This window comes from Dromaius novaehollandiae, chromosome 18 (genome assembly GCF_036370855.1).
Source record: "Dromaius novaehollandiae isolate bDroNov1 chromosome 18, bDroNov1.hap1, whole genome shotgun sequence".
Lineage (NCBI taxonomy): Eukaryota > Metazoa > Chordata > Aves > Casuariiformes > Dromaiidae > Dromaius > Dromaius novaehollandiae.
The window spans coordinates 15,291,870-15,311,495 of NC_088115.1; the positions used below are offsets into that span (position 1 = coordinate 15,291,870).

The following is a 19,626-nucleotide window of genomic DNA, read 5'->3' on the forward strand; positions in this document are numbered from 1 at the left end:
TAGCAGGCGCCCGGCGGTGCAGCGCATGGCTGTCTCCCTCTAGCGCTGCCTGTGCGGCCGCAGCAGCCTGCTGCCGTGCAGAAACCCCCAGCATCGCCTATAAAGGCGCAGCAGAGGCCGGCGGGGACCGAGGTCTGGGTTTTGGGGGAGGCTCCCGGGGGTGCGGGCCCCGCTCCCTCGCGACACGGCCGCTCCCCCTGGGACAGCCCGGCCCGCCGCGCAGGCCCCGCTGCCATGGCAACGGCGCCAGGCCGGGCTTGCCCGGCACAAACATGGCGGCGCCCGACCTCGCGTTGACGCCCCGCCCCCTCGGGCGGGACCGCTGCCCGCCCCAAAGATGGCGGCGGCGCCACGTCACTGCCGCCCCGGCTGCGGGTGACGGTGGCGGCCATGGCGGCGGCCATGGCGGCGCGGGGCGCCGAGGCGGAGGCGCTCTTCGAGGCGCACACGGCGGCCGAGCTGCGGGCTGTGGAGCGGCGGCTGCGCGCCGGCATCGAGCAGAAGCGGGAGGAGCTGCGGCAGATGGTGGGCGAGCGCTACCGGGACCTCATCGAGGCGGCCGACACCATCGCCGAGATGCGCCTCAGCGCCGAGCGTCTCCTGGGCGCCGTGCGGGGGCTGCAGCGGGGCGGCGCCGGCCGGGCCGGGCCGCCGGCGCCGGTGAGGCCCGGGCACAGCGCGGGGGGGACCCCGGGGAAGGGGGAACCGAGGAAGGACGGCGGGAAGGGGGGCACCGGGCACCCCGGGGAGGGGGGGGCCACCGGGCCCGGGCACCCCAGGGAAGGGGGCACCGGAGGGACAGGGGGTGCTGGGGTGATCAGGAGGCCTGGGGAGGGACAGGGGGGTGACAGGGGGACTTGGAGGCCCGGGGGACCGGACACCCCAGGGAAGGGGGCACCAGAGGGACAGGGGATGCTGGGGTGATTGGGAGGCCTGGGGAGGGACAGGGGGGTGACAGGGGACCTGGAGGCCCAGGGGAGGGACACGGGGGGACCGGACACCCCAGAGAAGGGGGTACTGGAGGGACAGGGAGTACTGGGGGGACAGAGTGCCCCAGGGAGGGGGACCCTGAAAGGCCAGGGGTGACAGGGGGACCGGGAGGCCCAGGGAGGGACAGGGGATGCTGAGGGGACCGGGTGCCCCAGGGAAGGTGACACCAGAGGGATGGGGGTCGGTACTTGGGGGACCGGGCACCTCGGGGACAGGGGGTGCAGCCCTGGCAGCAGTACGGCCCTCCCTGCCCAGGCGCCGCAGCCAGCGCAGGAGCGGTTCTACCGCACCGCAGCGCAGATCAAGCTGCTGCTGGAAATCCCGGAGAAGGTGTGGAGCGCCATGGAGGCCTCGCGCTACCTGCACGCCACCCGCCTCTACCTGCTCTGCTGCCACCTCCACGGGCTCCTGCAGCTCGAGCCCAGCGGCTCCCGGTACAGCCCCATCCTCGCCCGCTTCCCCATCCTCGTCCGGCAAGTCGCCGCTGCCAGCCACTTCAGGTGAGCAGCCCGGCCCTGGTCTGCCCTGCAATCTGCTGCCCTTCGATGCCTCCCGGCAGGGAGGAGATGGGGGAACCCCTTCTGCTGAGTGTCACATAACCAAACCTGAATCCCTCAGTCAAACACTGAACTACTTTCCTCCAGTGCAAGGTAACTGCCTGGCTCATTCCCTTGCTAGATCCACCATCCTGCAGGAGAGCAAATCCCTGCTGAAGTGCCGAGCCGTGTCGGACCAGGCGGTGGCAGAAGCGCTGTGCTCTATCATGCTCCTGGAGGACAGCTCTCCGCGCCAGGCCCTGGCTGACTTCCTTTTGGCCAGGAAGTCTGCTATCCAGCAGCTTCTCAACCAGCCACATCATGGTCAGTATGGCTGGACTGCCTCCTTTCTTAACTCTGGGTAACCTGCTTTGCTTTATTTCCTGCTTGCCCTTCTTGCCCTGCAGCATGCAGGCAGAAGATCTGGGGACATTGGTCCTGTAGAGCTCACAATGGCAGGGACACAGCCACCGCGCGCTGCTGTGGTGTTGTGGCTGACAACGCTGGCAGCATTTTGCTGCGACGCTCAATTAAGTGTACAGGGGCCCACGCCAAGCCCGTCTTTAACTGGGGAAGCAGGTGATGCACAGAGCCGAGTCCTGTGCCCTGCAGCCGTTCGCTGGGAATGTTTCCCTTGACTCACAGGCCTGCCTGCCTTGAAACGCAGGGCTGGTCACATCTCTGTTAAAGGGGCTGCCTTTACTGAAAGGCATTTCTCTGCAGGCGCAGGTATAAAAGCTCAAGTGTGTTCACTGATGGAACTGCTAACCACCACCCTGTACCAGGCCCACGCTCTCTTCTACACGATGCCCGAAGGGGTCCCCTCAGATCCAGCCCTGACTTGTGGCTTGCTCTTCTCGACACTGGAGAGCACCACAGGCCAGCACCCCGCAGGTATGCACCAGGCCAGCGGCAGCTCTGGCTCTCTGGGTTTGTGGAGCAGGAGGTTGCCACCGCGCTGGGCTGATTTCCCCCATCCCATGTGCTTCTAGGGGGAGGTGGGGTTCTGGAGGACGAGGTGAAGCTGAGCAGCTGGTTCAGATACCTCCCGGCATCCGTGGTGGAGTTCCAGCCGGCCCTCCGGACCCTGGCACACCCCATCAGCCAGGACTACCTCAGAGATACGCTGCAGAAGTGGATCACCATGTGAGTGCGGCAACACCTCTGTGCTGCTGGACGCTGCGTGCAGTGGCCTCCTTTGTAGGACTTTCCCAGACACCACAAAGTCTCTGTGCCAAAGCAGCAGCACAAAGCAAACCCAAGCTCAGTGGCTGACTCCAGACAGGTGGTGTCTTCTGCTGGCTCCCTGTCCACCATCCCTTTTCCCCTACAATTAAACAGCTAGAAACACCATAGGGTTGTCCTAAAAGCCAGGCTGTAGCACTCCAATATATCAGACCACAGGGACTCACCCAGGGCTGCACAGCAATATTTGTTTAGAGCTCCTGCATGCTGCAGTAACCCACCAGCAAACAGAGAAAAATGAGAAGGAAACCCCTTACCTGGCTCTTCCAGCTCCTGGTCGAGCACCTCCTTCCTCCTCACTGCCCTTCCCCAAACTGGGGGGGAGGCAGCCAGACCCCCTTTATAGACCTCCCAGCTCCACCCCTTCCCACCCTGCTTTGCCCTCTGAAGGGGAACAATCTGGCAGCCCTTCCTCCCACGTTAACAGCCTTGTCAGTTGTTTGTCAGTCCTGTATCGTTATCCTGTGGAGCTGCTGCCGGGGTGGCCAGCTGGTCCCTGCAGTCAGCTGCAGCCCACCATGGCACGTGGCCACGCTGGCAGGCCGTGGGATGTTTCCCCAGCTTGCATCCCAGAGCACCCCACGTGTTCTCCCTGCCTGTCTGCTGGCTGGCAACAGCAGAGCAGTCAGTGTAGCGGGAGCGTTCCTGGGGTGCCGGTGCAGTGCGGCAGCGGTGCTCCCAGCTTGGGTGCCCGTCACAGCCCTAGGCTCCTGCCGGAGGGCACACGGCGTTGCTGCTAGGCCCTGCTGCGGGACCCAGGGTGCAGCTGCCGGACTCACCCAGAGGAAAGGGCACTGTCAGCAGGTGTTTCTCCCAGGTAGAGCCTCTTACTGAAATGCTAAGAATTTCCCCACCTTGTGCAGACATTCTCTCCTGCCTCCCCTGGGGCTGTGTCTGAGCAAGTCAGACTGAAGTGAAACATTGCCTTCAGGTGTAATGACGACATCAAGGCTGGAATCACCAACCTGTTAGTCTACGTGAAGAGCTTGAAAGGCCTTGCTGGGATCCGCGATGCAGTGTGGGAGCTGCTCACAAGCGAGTCTGTGAGCCAGCACTGGGACACTGTGTGCCGTCGCCTTTTGGACAAACCTGCTTCCTTCTGGGAGGACTTACTGCAGCAGCTGTTCCTGGACAGGTTACAGGTGGGTGCTCCCAGGTCTTCCCAGGTTTCCCTTGAGTGAAGCTTTGTTGCCTTTGGGGCAGCTGGCGTCATGGAGAACCTGGGAACTTTGCTGTGTCCTTCACTATTATCTAGGACTGTCCATTGCTGCCTGTGAGCCAGCCCTAGCTGCATACCTAAATAGTGATAGGGTGGCAGGAAGCACAAATAAAAGGTGTTTTTCTCATTCTCTTCCAGACACTGACTAAAGAAGGATTTGACTCCATCTCAAGCAGCTCCAAACAGCTTCTTATCTTAGCCCTGCAGGAACTTGAAAGCAAGTCCAGCACCTCTGTCCCTAACAAACACATCCAGTTTGAACACAACGTGGCCTTATTCCTGTGGTCCGAGAGCTCCAGTGACCTGCCTTCCGATGCCGCTTGGGTCAACGTGGCAAACCGCAGTCAGTTCACCAAGAGTGGCCTGTCCATGAAAGCACAGGTGCTCACTCCGTGTGTGCAGAGCTTCTGCTCCGCTCTCGACTCAAAGCTGAAGGCCAAATTGGATGACCTTCTGTCGTACCTTCCCTCGGACTCCTCACCTGCCAAGGAGGCAGCTCCCGTGGTGCCGTCTCGCTCTGCCTTTGACCGATATGCCGACGCCAGCACCGTGGAGGGGCTGCTCCGCGACCACTGCGTCTCCTGCATCCACTACGTGCTGGGCTGCGTGCGCGAAGAGCTCCAGAGCGCCCGGAGCCTGCTGGGAGAGCAGGCAGACGCTCCCGGCGAGACCAAACTCAACGCTGTCCTCTTCATGGCAAGACTCTGCCAGTCCCTCAGCGAGCTGTGCCCTCACCTGAAGCAGTGTATCCTGGGCCAGTCGGGCAGCACGGAGGCAGCGCTGAAGGAAACGCGCTCCACAAAGAAGCTGGGGAAGGGCAAAGCCCAGGAGGTGAACCCTGTGCAGGCCAAGTGGCAGGAAGTGAAGGCAGAGCTCTTGCAGCAGAGCCTGTTTGCCTACCAGATCTGGAGCTCAGCTGTCACCAAAGTAAGGGGCTGTTTCTCTCATCACGTTTCCTGTGTGGGTTTCTCTCATTCAGCTCCCTGTGATCAGTGCTGCTGCTCCTCAGCTGGTGCCAGCTCCTGAGAGCTCACCGCGCTGCCAGCACAGGGTTCGATCGGCCTGCGGGGAGAGGAGGCAGCTGCAGCTGGGAGGTGGCATCCAGCAGATCCACTGTAACGGGATGGTCCTCACAAGGTTCACTTGGGAAGGAACAGGGGAAGAGGGAGGTCAGCCTCCATGGGAAGGAATAGGCTGCGCAATTTTTACTCCTCATGTTAGAACTCTCTCTTGTGACTGTGCTTTTGTGTTCTGTACTCTAGGCTCTGGTTCAGGGCTTCACCTGCACATTGCTGTTAGACACAGCAGGGTCTGTCTTGGCCTCAGCCACCAACTGGGATGAAATTGAAATTCAGGAGGAGACAGAGTCTGGAAACAGTGTGACGTCAAAGATCCGGCTACCTGTGCAGGTATGAGAAACATCCTCTCCCAGTGCGGAGAAACAGTCTGTCAGGAGAAAAGCATTGGTCTCCGAAACCACTGCCTTGTCAAACACTCACCAGCCTGTCTTTTGTATTCAGGGACACCTCACTTGAGCAGGCTTCAGCCCTGTATTTAGCAGGTCATTTATCAAGTGGTATCTCTAGACTTAACGCTTCTGTGGGTCAGTAGGGAAGCCATCATCCTCCTTCCCACTGAAAGTCAAGTGTGAAGTGCGAGTGTGCTGACCTGCTGTGGAGTTTGCCTGGTGTTATGACCACAGGGCAAACACTCTTGTGCTGTTATTTGCTCTTTGCAGTGCTTATTCTTTAAGGATAGAGGTCAGAGGAAGGAAATTAGACAGTTGCTGCTGCATATTCAAAGGATTGAGATTGTCCCAGATCCTGTAAAGCTCAGCCAAAGGAGGACTTGCATTTGGCTTATACATAGAGGCTTGCAGGAGAGATGATTTCAAGGAAATTCAATGCACTGAAAGACAGGACTGTAAAAGCAGGACTGCAAAATCTGAGGAGAAACCTGAGGCCTGCAGATTTCCTTGGGCTCTTGGGGAGGGCAGGAGTGACACTTGTGGTGATAAAGCAGGTGGCAGTTTCATGGAGGGAGAGGAGGGCCAAGGCAAGAATGAGTTCAGCGTTTGCTCAGTAAGAGAGAGGCTGGACAGGACAACAGTCTCCTGTAGTGACCTTCAGAAGGTGAATTTTGTTGATTCTGAAGGAAAAAGCACCAGACTGAAAGCTCAGGCTAGTCTGGAGATAAGGGAGAAGGGCAAGGGAGTAAACAATGAACCCAAATAGCTGGTGCTGGGATCAACAGTGACAGAAAAAAGGCAGAAAGAGCAGTTCCGTTTTGACCACATTCAGCTGAAGATTTCCTGCTGAAAGTAATTGTGTGACTTTTAGGACCACTATAACCAAATGTCTGGTCTATCAGCAGATGAAATCTTATGAAAGATTGGAGCCAGACTATGGGGGCAGGTAGATCTCGGTGGTAGAGATCTGAGGTTGCTGAGGAAGCAAGACAACCCAAAGGAAGTTACACCACATGAAAATAATACTTTGCTAACTGTTTTTTTAAACAGCCATCCTGGTACGTTCAGTGCCTCCTCTTCAGTCTGTGCCAAGAGGTGAACCGGGTTGGAGGTCACACTCTTCCAAAAGTCACCTTGCAGGAGCTGCTGAAGACCTGCATGGCGGAAGTGCTTGCTGCCTATGAAAAGCTTTCGGGAGAGAAGCAGGAGAAGGTATGCGAATACAATCAGCTTGCTCACAGTGCTGCCCTCTCTGGAGTTAGCGTGGGACGAGAGGGTCGCTGGATCATGTGGCAATAATGCATGCTCCTGTCCTTTGGAACAGAAACTGTCCACCTGTGAGAGTTAGAAAGGGTGGTTGCATACCTTTTCACCACCACCTCCCAAAAAAGATGAGGCAACAAGTGGATCTGACACCAGATTGCCTGCTCTGAATGGTTTAGCTGGGTTGGTTGATTCTTGATGCCAGCACTGTTAAATGTTTAGCCTACAGCAGTCCTTTGAAAGCCCTGTTTACAATGTGAGTCAGGACAGCCTTTTTTTCTGACTGTCCTATTTGCAGAAAGAAGGCACCTTCCCCATGACCCAGAACAGAGCTTTGCAGTTACTTTATGATCTGCGGTACCTGAATATCATCTTGACAGCAAAGAGCGAGGAAGCAAAAGCCAGCAGGATCAAGCATGACTCTGGGTGCGGTACAGTTGTGGGATTCAGATCCCAGCAGTAGCTTGTGGGGCCCCAAAACTGTTTAAACTTACCGGCAGACAGGAGAATATTTACAGAATTGGTGTGTTTGGGCCAAGCAGAATATCCTGAAGAGCAGCACAGATGCTCCTTTTTGTGCACTGCCCCAGGAACAGGTCTGTCCTGTAGTTGGAGAGCTTTGTTCTCCAACTCCCTTCACTGACACTAAGCTCATCCTCAAAAGGTAGGAGGGATGGGGTTCAGAGGCTGACAGCTCAGAAACAGCAACTGGTCCCCTCTGCTTGTGTATACAGTGTGTCCATGTGGCAGCAGGGTACCTTCAGAGAATGCTCCTGGAGAGAACAGTTAGACAAGTTTTAGACTCTTGGCGGGAGCCTATGTTCCAGTCTTGAGACTGAGGCATCTTTCTGTAAGGCTTACAGCAGGGTGAATTTTCCTGTGCAATAGCAGACTGTAGATTGTATTTGTAATAGCTGGAAACCATTCAAACAGCTGCTGTTCCGCTAGGCAATTTCTGTTTTGCTTAGTCACCTAAGGGTAAGTCCCTCAAGGTTTCAGGGGGACGAATGAAACCACCTTGTCCTCATCAGCAGCCATCCTTCTTGTATCCTACTCCTCTAAGATGTAACACTGACAGGACTCTTCTGCTCTGGTTGTAGGGTTGAGAAGGTGATTGACTTCCTGGAGGGACACATAGATCCGTTTGACTTGGATGTTTTTACTCCGCACTTAAATAGCAACCTTAATCGCCTGGTTCAACGAACCTCAGTAAGTTCAGGAAAAGGAAAGAATGCATCAGGAAGCAATGTTGCAAAACAAGTTCGCTGTGCTCTACAAGGGCAGCTTTGGTGGGTTTATAAACTGCTTAATACCCAAAGATAACTACTGGCACTTACTCAGGAACGCGAAGAGTATTTAAAGCCAGCTGACGATAAGGGTAGCTTGCTGTGCTGGCAAGATAACACATAATCATGCATGGAGTTGGCTCAACTTTATCTAACAGGATTCACTGGAGCCTGTGTGATACTAATTGGGTTAAGTAGTACTGAAATAGGCCTAGAACTCAACTATGATAATAGCTAGCAGCACCAATTAACAGCAAGAGTTAAAGAGGGTGAAGAGAGAGACCTAATATTCAAACTTGGATAATTAAGCAACTAACCACAAGTATTCTGGAACGTTACCAACAATACAGTAGAGTCAGTGGGGGTGTGCCGTTCATGTGATCAGCCCCACAGATGCCCCCAAATACTAGCAGCTCCTTCATGTCTCCTAGGTTCTCTTCGGCCTGTTGACTGGGACAGAGAACCAATACACTAGTAGGAGCAGCGCTCTGAGCTCCCAGGAGCTCCATAATATCTTGCCATTAGCATCCAGTCAGATCAGGTAAGTATTCAACTCTGCTGTGCATTCTCACATCGTTTTAGGAAATACTTCTAAAACTGTTGCTTCCGTGCTACCAGTTGCATTTCTTTATTCCGTCTCTTTAAGATTTGGACTTCTGCCACTAAGTATGTCCAGCTCACGAAAGAGCAAATCTGCTGCCAGAAACACAGAAAGAGTTCAGGTTGGTAAAATAAAGCCTTATTAACTTTCTGCCAGTGCTCATTCTCCCACCTACACTGTAACTTGCAGTGAAAGAAGAAAGTAGCCAAACATAGTAATATTTAACCTGTTTTTTATTTTCTGTAAAATGAGAGAACCATTATGGCAACACAGCATGAGACGGTTTGGATTTCCCCTTGCCCCTCAAAAAAAAAAAAAGAAAACTGATGGTGCCTGGATTTTTTTTGGCACACTGCTCTGCAATAAAACATAGGCAATAACCACCATGAAAATGCAGTGAAAACTTATACAGAGGAGGCATTTTGAGATCAGTGCATAAAAGACTTGGTTCATTTAAGGATGGCTGCAAGAAATGTTGAAAATACTGTCTAATTATTTGAACTCCCTTCCAGTATGATGCTGACCTTTAACTCCTGATGAAGTCTGGCTTGGGTATTTAAGCCTGTGTGAATTGAGTGGCTTGCTCCTCCTGCAAACGCTTTGTGTTGTCCAGTGTTTGACTTTTATTAGCAGACAACTATCACGTTGCTGCGTGTTTCCCACAGTTTGAAATATCCGTTTAGATGGAGCTCCCCATGCCGAGGACAGAGAGCCAAGGAATACCTCACTGTTACAGGAAACAGTATTTAGCAATCTGTTTCCTTCAGCCATTATTAACCCAATATCCATCTATGGTGATGTCCTTTCAACTAGGACAGAAGAGTAAAGGTCTGATTTTATCAGAGCAAAGAATGTTACCTGAGATGCTAACTTTTACTCTGCAACTCTTGTTCTCCATTATTCAGAAGCATTAAGATCTAGACATTGTATAAAGGTTGTATAAAAGCCTGAAGCTTTAAAATGAAGGTATTCTTTACCTCTTACACCTCAGGCGTAGTAGACTGTAGAAGTGTGTAGTGATGTCCGTCTCACTCCTACCGCTCCCCTTTCCTGTTGTAGCAGTAGCAAAGGCTGTGGTGATACATATATTCTGCACTGGCCCCACTTCTCTGAATTGCTGACAGATGCTTACTTCTTTTATGCTAAAAAGGTTCTGGAAAGGTTAAAGTCCACAGTTACTTAAGAACAGCTCTCTAGGCAAGGCTAGAGTTGTACTTTTAGCGTTCTGTTCTTCCCCCTTGCATTGAGAGCAACAGCCCCTTCCCTCCTGCACTACAGAATGATTGTTTTTGAGCAGTGAATGACATCTGAGAAGTTAACTGTTGCTAACAACAGCAAGAAGCTGTGCTTGTACCACTCAGAACTGCCGCTGTCCTGCCTGTCACTAACCACCTACTGCAGCAGTAACACAACTTAGGTCAGGCTCAATGTGCCTGAGAACAGCTGTTCTGCTGTAGTCCATGCCTCCTTGCAGCTACTGTAAGTGAGGACATGGAAAAAATCCAAAGGTATGCTGTAATAGCTACTGACTCTCTCTCTCTAAAAAATAAAAATACAGGTTCCACCTCCTGCACTCACAAGAACAGAAGATGAGACATTCCGCCCTGGCTCTTTGTTCAGGCAGCTTGTAACCGAGGAGGAAGACACAGCTGCACCTTCTCTCTTCAAGCTGGGATGGCTTTCAGGCATGACCAAGTGATTCAATTAAAAAAATAATAAAAAAAGAACAAAACCCACACATCTGTCTATATATTCATCCTCACGCTCTCCTCTCAGCAGGGTGTGGTAACACCTCTACTGTTACTATCAGAAGAGGATTACTTTTCCATCCTTAGCAAGATCATAGTTTGCTACTTAAATCACATCAGTCAGGATGGTCTTTGCAATCTGGCTACTGAAACAGAAGTCTAGCTACTCTTTCACTTCCCATTCCTTAGGAGTTGTTAACCTTAAATTTGTGTTTAAGAACAGTAGAACACAATTTAATAGAAAACAAAACATTTCACAATTAGAAACTGGTGTCTGAGCTACACAGGTCTACTTTCTCCCTGTTCAAAAGCCCTCTCCAGGCTACTCTATCCTTTGCTATCTAAAGGACCCCAATGGGCACCTGATATTTTGCCTACAGCTGCCTAAGCTTTCCTGGTTCTAGTTTCACATTTTCTTTTGAATACTGCAGCAGTAAAGATCAAGCAAGGTAAGTAAGGCTCATCACACACTAAGCTGGGTGGAAAGTTGCAGCTGGAGTAGTCCTAAAGGATTCCAGTAACAGCAGATATTCTCAGCGTCTTAACTCTAAAAGATCAGTTAACTAGCATCATGCCTTTAAAAAAATTTTGCCAAAGAATTTTTTTACTATTTTATTGAAATTAAAAAAAGACTTATAAAACTGAAGATGAATGTTTGAAAGAACTTTACATAAAGCAACGAACTGCTAACAAACAGATTAGGCAGTCAATTGGAATTGGACTCATTATGCAATCCTATAATACAGATGTGGATTCCTCAGTCTCACCTTGACATGTACTTTATAACCACCCCAAAAAGAATCCTATAAAAATTGCTTCAAAGCCCCTTTTGCATTGCAATAGTGCAGCAAACCACAAGTAAACAATTTCCTGTTAACCTGTTATTTCAAATATAGACTGAAAAGGCAACAGGCGTTTTGTGCAATTCCATTTTAACAAACTTTAAGTTGAAATATCAAATCTACACAGTGCTGTCCCTTCACAGAAGGCAAGGAACTGCCGGTTCATCATGTAGGAGGGCGTCCCCGATTCTGTAAGCTGTGAAAGTGTGCCTCCTTCAGGATCTGGTTGATGTGGAAGTAAGGACCTTGACTTAGTGCAGATTGCTCATGGAAGGACTGAGAGGTGACAGGACTGGATCCTGCAATTATCTGGTTTAAGCTGGTTTCTGGACCACTTGCTCTGTCAGGGCTGTTGATGCTACTGCTACTACAACTGCTGCTGCTGCTGCCGCTATCACTGCTGGAGGACTATGAGACACAAAGAGAACGTTAACAGCAAAATGACACGTATACTTTTTCTCTCCTGTCCACAATGAAACACTTCAGTTAAGTAAATACTCTTTAGGATAAGTCTCTTCCTTCCAGGTTTTCAGGCTCACATTCAGCCTGATGGACTAAAGTACATCCACCAAGTGTGCTTTCTTGGCATTTATTGCTTCAGTTATTTTGCCAACACCGGAAAAGCATCAAGGAGTTGAAGGGATGAACAAGCTTTCACCCTGAGGCTCACTGACCTCCAGTACATTGAGTTCCAATCTTTTGGTTTTAGGCCCACCAGTTCTGCCCCCACGACCCATTATTAGCACTAGTGAAGTTTGCTGAATCCATCCGAGAATTGGAAAATAAAGAACATTGCTACTGAATTGCATGTGTCAGTAAAGGCAGGCAGGACATTAGAAAAAAGCTGTACCGTTTTTCACATCAGTTCTGTTTAGCAGACAGTTTAGGTAAGCACCATGCAAAGCATCTTTCTAGAAGTCAATTTTTCTAAAATGTGATTTGAAGCATCCAAGCAACAGGCTGTTAAAAATAAATGCAACACTATACCCATTTTAAGTCTTTGAACACCTTGATATACACACAACTACTATCTTCCCAGTAAGTAGTGGGACTGAAAGATTAACTTGTAGTTTTCTAAACCAATTTACTTGACATTACAGTGAAAGAGTGACAGCAGCCATCAAAATACTTCCATAAGCAGAAAACAGAACTCATGATTTAGCTCATGTAAGACGACAGGGCTCATTCACCAGCATTTAGAAGGATAAACACATTTTATAGCAACAATACTAGAAGAGCACTAAGCCATGATTTTCAGTGTTTCAAAGACATAAAACTCTTTTACACCATTTTAAGGGCTGCTAAGGAAAGACTTCCATTAGTTACAGCTGAAATATTTCATTACAGCATGATATGCTGTTCAGGACAATACTGCAAAGATTTAAGTGCTTAAAAATGAGAAAGTGACTACTTCCTCCCATTATGTGTAAATTCAAAAAAGCAGCCAGCATAAATGACAGCAGATAAACATCTTTAAGTATTAAACTAAAACCACAGAAGTCAAAGCTTGGTGGCCAGAGCAGAGGACACCAAATTTAAAGAAGTCAAGAGTAATTTTAACAGTCAGCACCACATCCAGAAAGCCTCACTTTGGAGTAAAATAGAAGAATGGTGCAAACTGCACCTGGCACGTCTGTCAACCACCAGCAAGAAAGGCCCAGGAAGCCACTCTGTATAAATATTTGAGAGGGACCAAAATGCCAGACTGGAAGTCCCGCAGCACTGATTACACAATTGATCACAAGAATTCAACTGTATAAACAAAATAAATGTCCTTTTTTTTGTTAAGCACCAAAAATGCTTTAGTTCTGTTGTAGTAGAGCAAGCAAGAAAACTGTGCTGAGGCTGCAACCATGCTGGTGTTAGATTCAGCTAGCAAATAAAGCACAAAAATAAAATCTTAAGAAAGCAACAAATGCAACCACGAGCAACCAGCTACTCTTAGGAAGAGTAGGAAGTAGGAATACTACTAATACTAGAGAGGGAGGGAACACTGGAAGGAGAGAGTGGAGCCACTAAATGGTGTTTACTAGGCCATCTCATTTTGCAAAAAAGCGTAAATATTGAAATGCAACACTGTTTGTTACGCTTAACGAGTTACAGCAGCCTTGGAGAGAAACCCACCGCACAGGACACTCTGTTTCCTTTTAGTCTGTGTTCCTTACTGTTTTTCGTTACAGCCACCTTCTGAAAAATCAAGGTAAAAATTGAAATGAGAACCTACTATTACTTACCGCTAAGGTTTCATGTTTTAACAGAACAAACATTTTAGAGCTGTTAGTAATGATTATTTTCTGCACGTCTGATTTTTTTCTTTTTTCAAACAGATTGTGTCCTGGGACGTGCTTCCTACATCTAAGGCTGTTGAGAGATGTGGTTTATCAGACCCTCTTTATTTCCATTTCTCTAATGCAAAAATTCACTAGCACGTGAAACCCGTTTATTGCCCAAATCATGTCAAAGACCTACCATTTCCCCAGGCTGTGGTGCACACTCTGTTAGGCATTTGGACTACAATTAGACAAAAAAAGAATCCTTAAAGTCATAACGTCAGCAACCACAGTTATCTACACAATGAAACAATGTTTTAAGTGAAAGGGCAAAGGAAAGGAGCCCAATGAAGGTTTATAAGTACCTTATCTGGCTCATGAGCTCTTCTAAACATCACACCAAGTAGTTGCAAAATTTTAAATAATTTCCAAGATAAGACCAGAGAAATGTTTTAACTAATCCACTGACCAGTAATGTAGCATCTCAACCACTTATCACAGGAACTTGACAAACAGCCACTTAGACCTGGCTACTCTCAAAAGCTTTCAAGATCCGTTTAACTGAGAAGTAATCTGTTTTTAATTAGAATTTAAGCCAGCAATACCCTTCCTCACTAGAGTAATATTTGAAGAGAATGACATAGGTGCAAGGCTAGACAAAAACTCTGCTTTGAGATAAACAACTTTTGTCCTGCATCAGTAACCCTCTCCACTGATTTCTAGGCTCTGGGGAATCTTGTCTTCAGTCAAGCTAACAAAAGAGGAACCTTAAGAAATGAGGTTTTACCGAAGAAGGTTATTCAGGAAGGAAAAGAACTAGCCAGAAACTGAAGACTCCCTTCCTTCCCAGGGAAAATCAGTGCAAAGGGCTTTTAACTGGCCATTCACTGGGTTGTGCAGAGCACAACTGCACGTTCTAGTAATTCCCCCCGCGTGGCTGCTTGCAGCAGGCGTCTCATGGGATCTGCTACGATTCTACATAGCTTCATGTACAAGCAAGCAGATGACTAAGAGTAGGAAGGGCTTTTGCTAAATTTGTAAACAAGCACTAGGGAAGACAACAAAGCTAACCTCTTTGAAAGCGGGGAGGATGGCGTACAGGCTGAACAGGAAATGAGATGTGGTGGTAAGCATACCGCTTTACCAGCATTTAGCATTCGGTATGGTAATCTAGCTTTTTCTTTATGTGCATGTTCATGGATTGAACTGCAATGTAGAAATTCAGTGCTGTCCTCATGGCGGCTTTCATCTACAAGTACGGGAATGGTTTGCTTCAGGAACAGCAGGAATCCCACATCTTTATAAAAATCTGCCAAGAAACAGTGCTGATAAATACTGAAGAGAATCTCAGCCTCCCTCCTGCAAGAGTCAGTCAAAGTCAAGGATGCTGTCTACCCTGAATGAAAGGACAATCCAGTGGGAGAAAACAGTGATACTCTGCAAAAAATCTAGCTCACATGAGCCATGCAACTAGAAGCACGCAATGGAGGGATAACATCACAGAACACCTTACATTTGAACTGCCAGTAAGGCAAAAAAGATCTCCCTTCATTTTACATATATTGCTGTCATCTTTGAAGAGTAAGGAAAAAAATGGAAAGAGATATCCTGCCATAAGCTGAGTTCAGTTTTAGTAACAAAGCTGCCTCATTTTCATATCGAGGTTATGTTCTCAGTTAAATCAAGCTGTATATGAATAAAATTGCCAACTTTCAACTGAAGGAAGGCAAAATGAATCGTGTTTCATGAAAGGCAGGTGTAGCTATGCCCTCAGACGAAAAGCAGTTCTCTTCTCATGTACTCTTTAAAGTTACAAAATGCCCCCTCCGCCTCCTCTGACACATTTTTATTCTTAGTTCAATACTCTACAGCTAGTTGGGATTTTTAATCTGCAAGAGTTGCCTTTGTAAGTGACAAACTATCAGGAAACTAAATAAAAGTGTTACAAATGGCCAACAATTTCAAAGTGACATGAATCGGAAACACTTGTGCACTATAAGCACAAGAATTTCTCCATTTGGCACAGGAAGTCCTTAAAGATACATTGGAATAACAGTAGTTTAATCTCGTGGTTTGAGTTTCTGGGCACGCTCAATTCAGTGATCCAACATTACAAGAAAACAAGCAAAAAAAAATAAAATAAAGCTCTATTCATCAGTAGAAGACATTGTGAATTTTGTTCCCTAGAGAAAGAGAACATTGATTTTTCTAAGACTGTGTCCAGCAGGCACATTCCTCCAATGCAGCATCAACAGTAAGAAATTCTGCTTGCCTGCATATCAAGGTTTAATATGTTAAAAACACTTTTACAGCACAGGTGCATGCATGAAGCAGTAGTCTTAATGTTAGCTTCAGCAACTCAACTTTGCACTGATTTCGCTGATGGCACGGCAGGCAGCTCATATCCATGCTGTTCTTGCAAGCAACCCAAACAAATCAGCAGTTAAGGACAGAGTTAAGGTCATTCACTCTTGTGTGGCTACTACAAGACTATTTCCATTTCTGCAGTTTAGCGGCTTTGCCCAGTCAAACGTCAAGTGTTTACATGACAAGCAAAGGTGCTTCTGCCACTCACCATTAAGGTTTTTCCTGATATTCTTAATTTCATTACTCCTACTTCAATCCCTTGTTCCATACTAAATTCTTCCTCCTCCCGCCATAAAGCTTGTTTAGCCATTAACTACTCTACACACGAAGAGGTGTTTAACCTGTTGGACAAGTGATTCAGTGTCAGATGGCAAGCAGCTATTTAATGTTCTACCCGTTATACCCAAGAAGCAAACAACAACTTCATCCCAGCAAGTCTTACTTCTGGCAAAACAGTAATACAGGCGCCAGAAATGTAAGACAGTTTTTCTGTCACAGCAGATACCTTCATGATGAACGTCTCAACTGTTAGACAACATTTTCCATACAACTTCACTGTCAGACACTTCTAAAGGTGCACTGGTTTAAAAAAAAAAAAAAGTATCCCTGACAAAAGGAGCGATGGGATACAGATTTTCATATCTTAAATGTAAGTATACTTTGAAGCTATTATCAAAAGAGAAAAGACAGGTTGCTCAAAGTTATGTAGCCCACAACATTTTGTGCAATCAAAGTATAGTTAACAGTTCAACATAACTGCAATACTTCATAATTACTCATTGCAACCAGCCTTCAGAGTGAGGGGGCTGCAAAAAAGAACACAAACTGTATTTTTAAAAAATTTAAAAGAAATATTTCATTAACCTCCAGGGACACAAACCAGGGGGGGCCTCCTCACTCCATGCTCTTTTTGTCATCACATTGCAACAGAGACACACTGCTAACTAGAACTATATAGTGAATTTTCAGATGATTAATACTTGGAACAATTTAGGAAATTAGGCAGCACAGTTTGGAAATCAGCATTTTTTTAAAAAAAAGAACTATCAAAGCTAGCAAACTGCACCTTCACAGAGCACCTGCCATATGAGCAATGAATTCTGGAGATAACTCAGTGCCCACTTTCATCAGATAGCACTTACCAATTGACTTCAAAATATTCTTGCAATTTAAATAACTACTTATGCTGTAGAACAGCCAAGGAGACCAGAGAGAAAATGGTAAGAATTTATCCTAGTCCAACAGAAGATCATAGCAGAGACAAACAGAAACCAAATAGTCTGAGTTCAAGTCCTTCAGCCTTGAGTGAGCAAGTCTTGCTTAAACTGCTGAACATTTTTCAAAGATCAAACAAGTGCTAGTGGTTGCAAGGGGTACTTTGTAAATAACAGTAGTCAGAGATCCACTGTAACGGGGAAGTGTGTTTTCACTTCCTACTACATATAAGTATGTTATTACAAGGAAATACAAAGTTGGAGGAGTATGCAGCCAGGCAAAGTGACCACTTGTAATCCACTGTTTGGTTCTGGATACATTACACCTGATTTGAGACAGCAAAACTAAAAATGGCAGTGAATGCTTTCCTTGCATATTCATTTTGGGTAATATGCATCAAGAGCTGAAATATATTAACAGAACCGTTCAAGTAAAAGATAGGCACATTCATTGGAAAACATGCTGATTTCCAAACTGTATTTTACAGATTCCAATCTTTGGAGTACAGCACTGAGCTAAGCCTCAGGACCTCTTACACAACGCAAAACTTGTGTTTTCATTAACAGCTCTCTGTGAATGACGTTTCATGCAATATTCCAACCATTATTTAAATGCAGCATTAAAAGACTCAATTTGCCTGAAAAGCCTCTCACCTCAGTGTCCCAAGAGTCCTGAAGGACAGTATTTCTGGTACTACGCTTTGTCTGGGGAATGTGACTGTCATCTTCGTTACCATTCCGCCTCCTCTTCCTGAGGGAAATTGTGGTAGAAAAGAGGGAAAAAAAATACTAGCAGTCCACTGGATTTACCTTCTATTTTGTTTTCTAAAAGTGAGTCTGCAATAAAAGCATGAAAACTTGATAAATTAATGAAGGCTCCCTCTAAACCTTTAAACTACTGTGGCCTTTCATATTCTCTTTGTAGTTGTTCTCTACAGAGTAGAAAGAAAACTATGACCTTTCCCACAAAGGAGCCAGGATGAAGTTTTCATATCACTCTAAGAGACATGGATTCATATCTGACATCAAAACTACCGATAAGCATCTTTCTAAATAAACTTCTCAGCCTTGCCACTGCTCAGTACTCAGACGCTTCTAAAAATATGCCTCGGGTTTTGAATGACATCTGACTGGCTAAGAAAAGCACTCAGGAAGAGTAGCAGTAACTACATTTTCAATAAATACTCAATTAAGTTCATCTTGTTTACATGAGTCTACAATTAGTGTCTACGATGACTTCCTTCACTCTCTTAGTTCTCACAGCATTTGAAGTCAAGTCACATTCCTCAGCAATGTTATTTTTGATGGTGAATGAAAGCTTTGCAATTAAGGTGTTGGAAAACACCACATAAAAGGCCAGTCCTTCGCTGTTTCAGACTTATTTGCCATCCTCTTATGACATCAGTGCTGCTTCATAGCAACTTAGCAGTAACAGCAAAATTGTTGTAAACTGACACCTCTCAGCATTAGTAGACGTTTAATAGTAGCATCGAATCCTTATTCCCACCGTACAAACACCATGGAGCTACGGACTTCAGTGCGTTGGGCACTACACAAGATCTAGAATGGCACTATTTTGTTTTTTAAAAGTAATATATATAAACACTAAAAGGACTCAAATAAGATATTTACAGCTGCCCTTTCACTTACAGAAAAGCTTCAGCAGCAGCCTCAGCTGTCAGTGTTTGGTCAACACCTACGGAGCAGGAGCTACCCCCTCCCTCCGCCACCCCTGCAGCCTCCGCTGCAGTCCACCAGCCTCCCCCATCCTAGGGGCGGCGTTTCCCTCCCTGCTCCCCCTAACTCCACCAACCCCCCCCAAGACTTGCAGCCCCCGATCCGGGGGGGGGGGGGGGGGCTTTCCTTCTGCCTGCTGACCTGCCCCCCACCCCAAAACCTCCCTGTGGGGCTCCCCTCTCCCCACAGACCGAGTCTCCTCCCAGCCTGGGGAGGCCCTGGCTGAACCTGCCCCCTGCAAACCGAGCCCCAACACCCCAGACCGGGGCGGGGGGGAGTCCTGCCCGCCCCCCCCCATGCCCCCAAACCGCATCCCCCCCCTCCAGCCCGGTGAGGCCCTGCCCGCCCCCCCCCACGCCCCCAAACCCACCCCCCCAGCCAAGGGGGGCCCTGCACGCCCCACGCCCCCAAACTGGGTCCAGGGGGGGGTCCTGCTCGCCCCCCCACACCCCCAAACCCACGCCCCCAGCCTGGGGGGGGGCCTGCCCGCCCCTCCCCCACGCCGCCGCCTCAGGCGCCGCTCCCCTCCCCCACCGCCGGCTCCTCGCCTCACCTCTGCCTCGCTCCGCGCTCGCTCGGCAGCGGCTGCCGACAGCTCATGGCGGGCTGGACGGGACCGGACCAGGCGAGAGGAGGGAAAGAAGGGAGGGAGGAGGCCGTCGCGCGTCGCGTCGCGCCGCGGCCCGCCGCCGCCGAGCAGCCGCGTCCCCCCCGCTCGGCTCCCACCGCCGCTTCCGGCGTCCCCGCCTCCCGCGCATGCGCGCCGCCGCGCCCAGCCGGCCTCCGCGCCGGCGCGCTGCCGGCGGGCCCCACCCCCTCGCTTGCGTCACCGCGGGCGCG

The 19,626-nt window shown here is 48.7% G+C and overlaps 2 protein-coding genes across 7 annotated transcripts; one reads left to right on the top strand and one right to left on the bottom strand.

Annotated features, from left to right (window-relative positions):
• The first annotated feature begins 319 nt into the window (after positions 1–319).
• On the top strand, positions 320–10,344 carry COG1 (component of oligomeric golgi complex 1). 3 transcript variants are annotated; one of them, XM_064522809.1, is made up of 15 exons: positions 320–660; positions 1,246–1,490; positions 1,669–1,850; positions 2,250–2,420; positions 2,519–2,672; positions 3,703–3,913; positions 4,129–4,917; positions 5,253–5,399; positions 6,509–6,670; positions 7,020–7,147; positions 7,822–7,930; positions 8,439–8,548; positions 8,654–8,729; positions 9,121–9,160; positions 10,167–10,344. In XM_064522809.1, exons 1-14 carry the CDS (start codon positions 391–393, stop codon positions 9,136–9,138), a joined length of 2,772 nt encoding a protein of 923 aa, XP_064378879.1. In that variant the 5' UTR covers positions 320–390; the 3' UTR covers positions 9,139–9,160; positions 10,167–10,344. The 3 variants fall into 3 exon arrangements, with proteins under 3 accessions (XP_064378879.1, XP_064378878.1, XP_025968233.2); XM_064522808.1 differs by having other exon boundaries at positions 9,121–10,344; XM_026112448.2 differs by lacking the exon at positions 9,121–9,160.
• VCF1 (VCP nuclear cofactor family member 1) lies at positions 8,824–19,578 on the bottom strand. 4 transcript variants are annotated; one of them, XM_064522813.1, is made up of 5 exons: positions 19,340–19,578; positions 17,704–17,886; positions 16,044–16,176; positions 13,323–13,385; positions 8,824–11,606 (listed from the first exon to the last, which is right to left on the bottom strand). In XM_064522813.1, exons 3-5 carry the CDS (start codon positions 16,143–16,145, stop codon positions 11,364–11,366), a joined length of 408 nt encoding a protein of 135 aa, XP_064378883.1. In that variant the 5' UTR covers positions 16,146–16,176; positions 17,704–17,886; positions 19,340–19,578; the 3' UTR covers positions 8,824–11,363. The 4 variants fall into 4 exon arrangements, with proteins under 4 accessions (XP_064378883.1, XP_064378880.1, XP_064378881.1 ...); XM_064522810.1 differs by lacking the exon at positions 16,044–16,176 and adding an exon at positions 13,668–13,709 and having other exon boundaries at positions 17,704–17,800; positions 19,340–19,576; XM_064522811.1 differs by lacking the exon at positions 16,044–16,176 and having other exon boundaries at positions 17,704–17,800; positions 19,340–19,575.
• Positions 19,579–19,626: the final 48 nt, after the last annotated feature.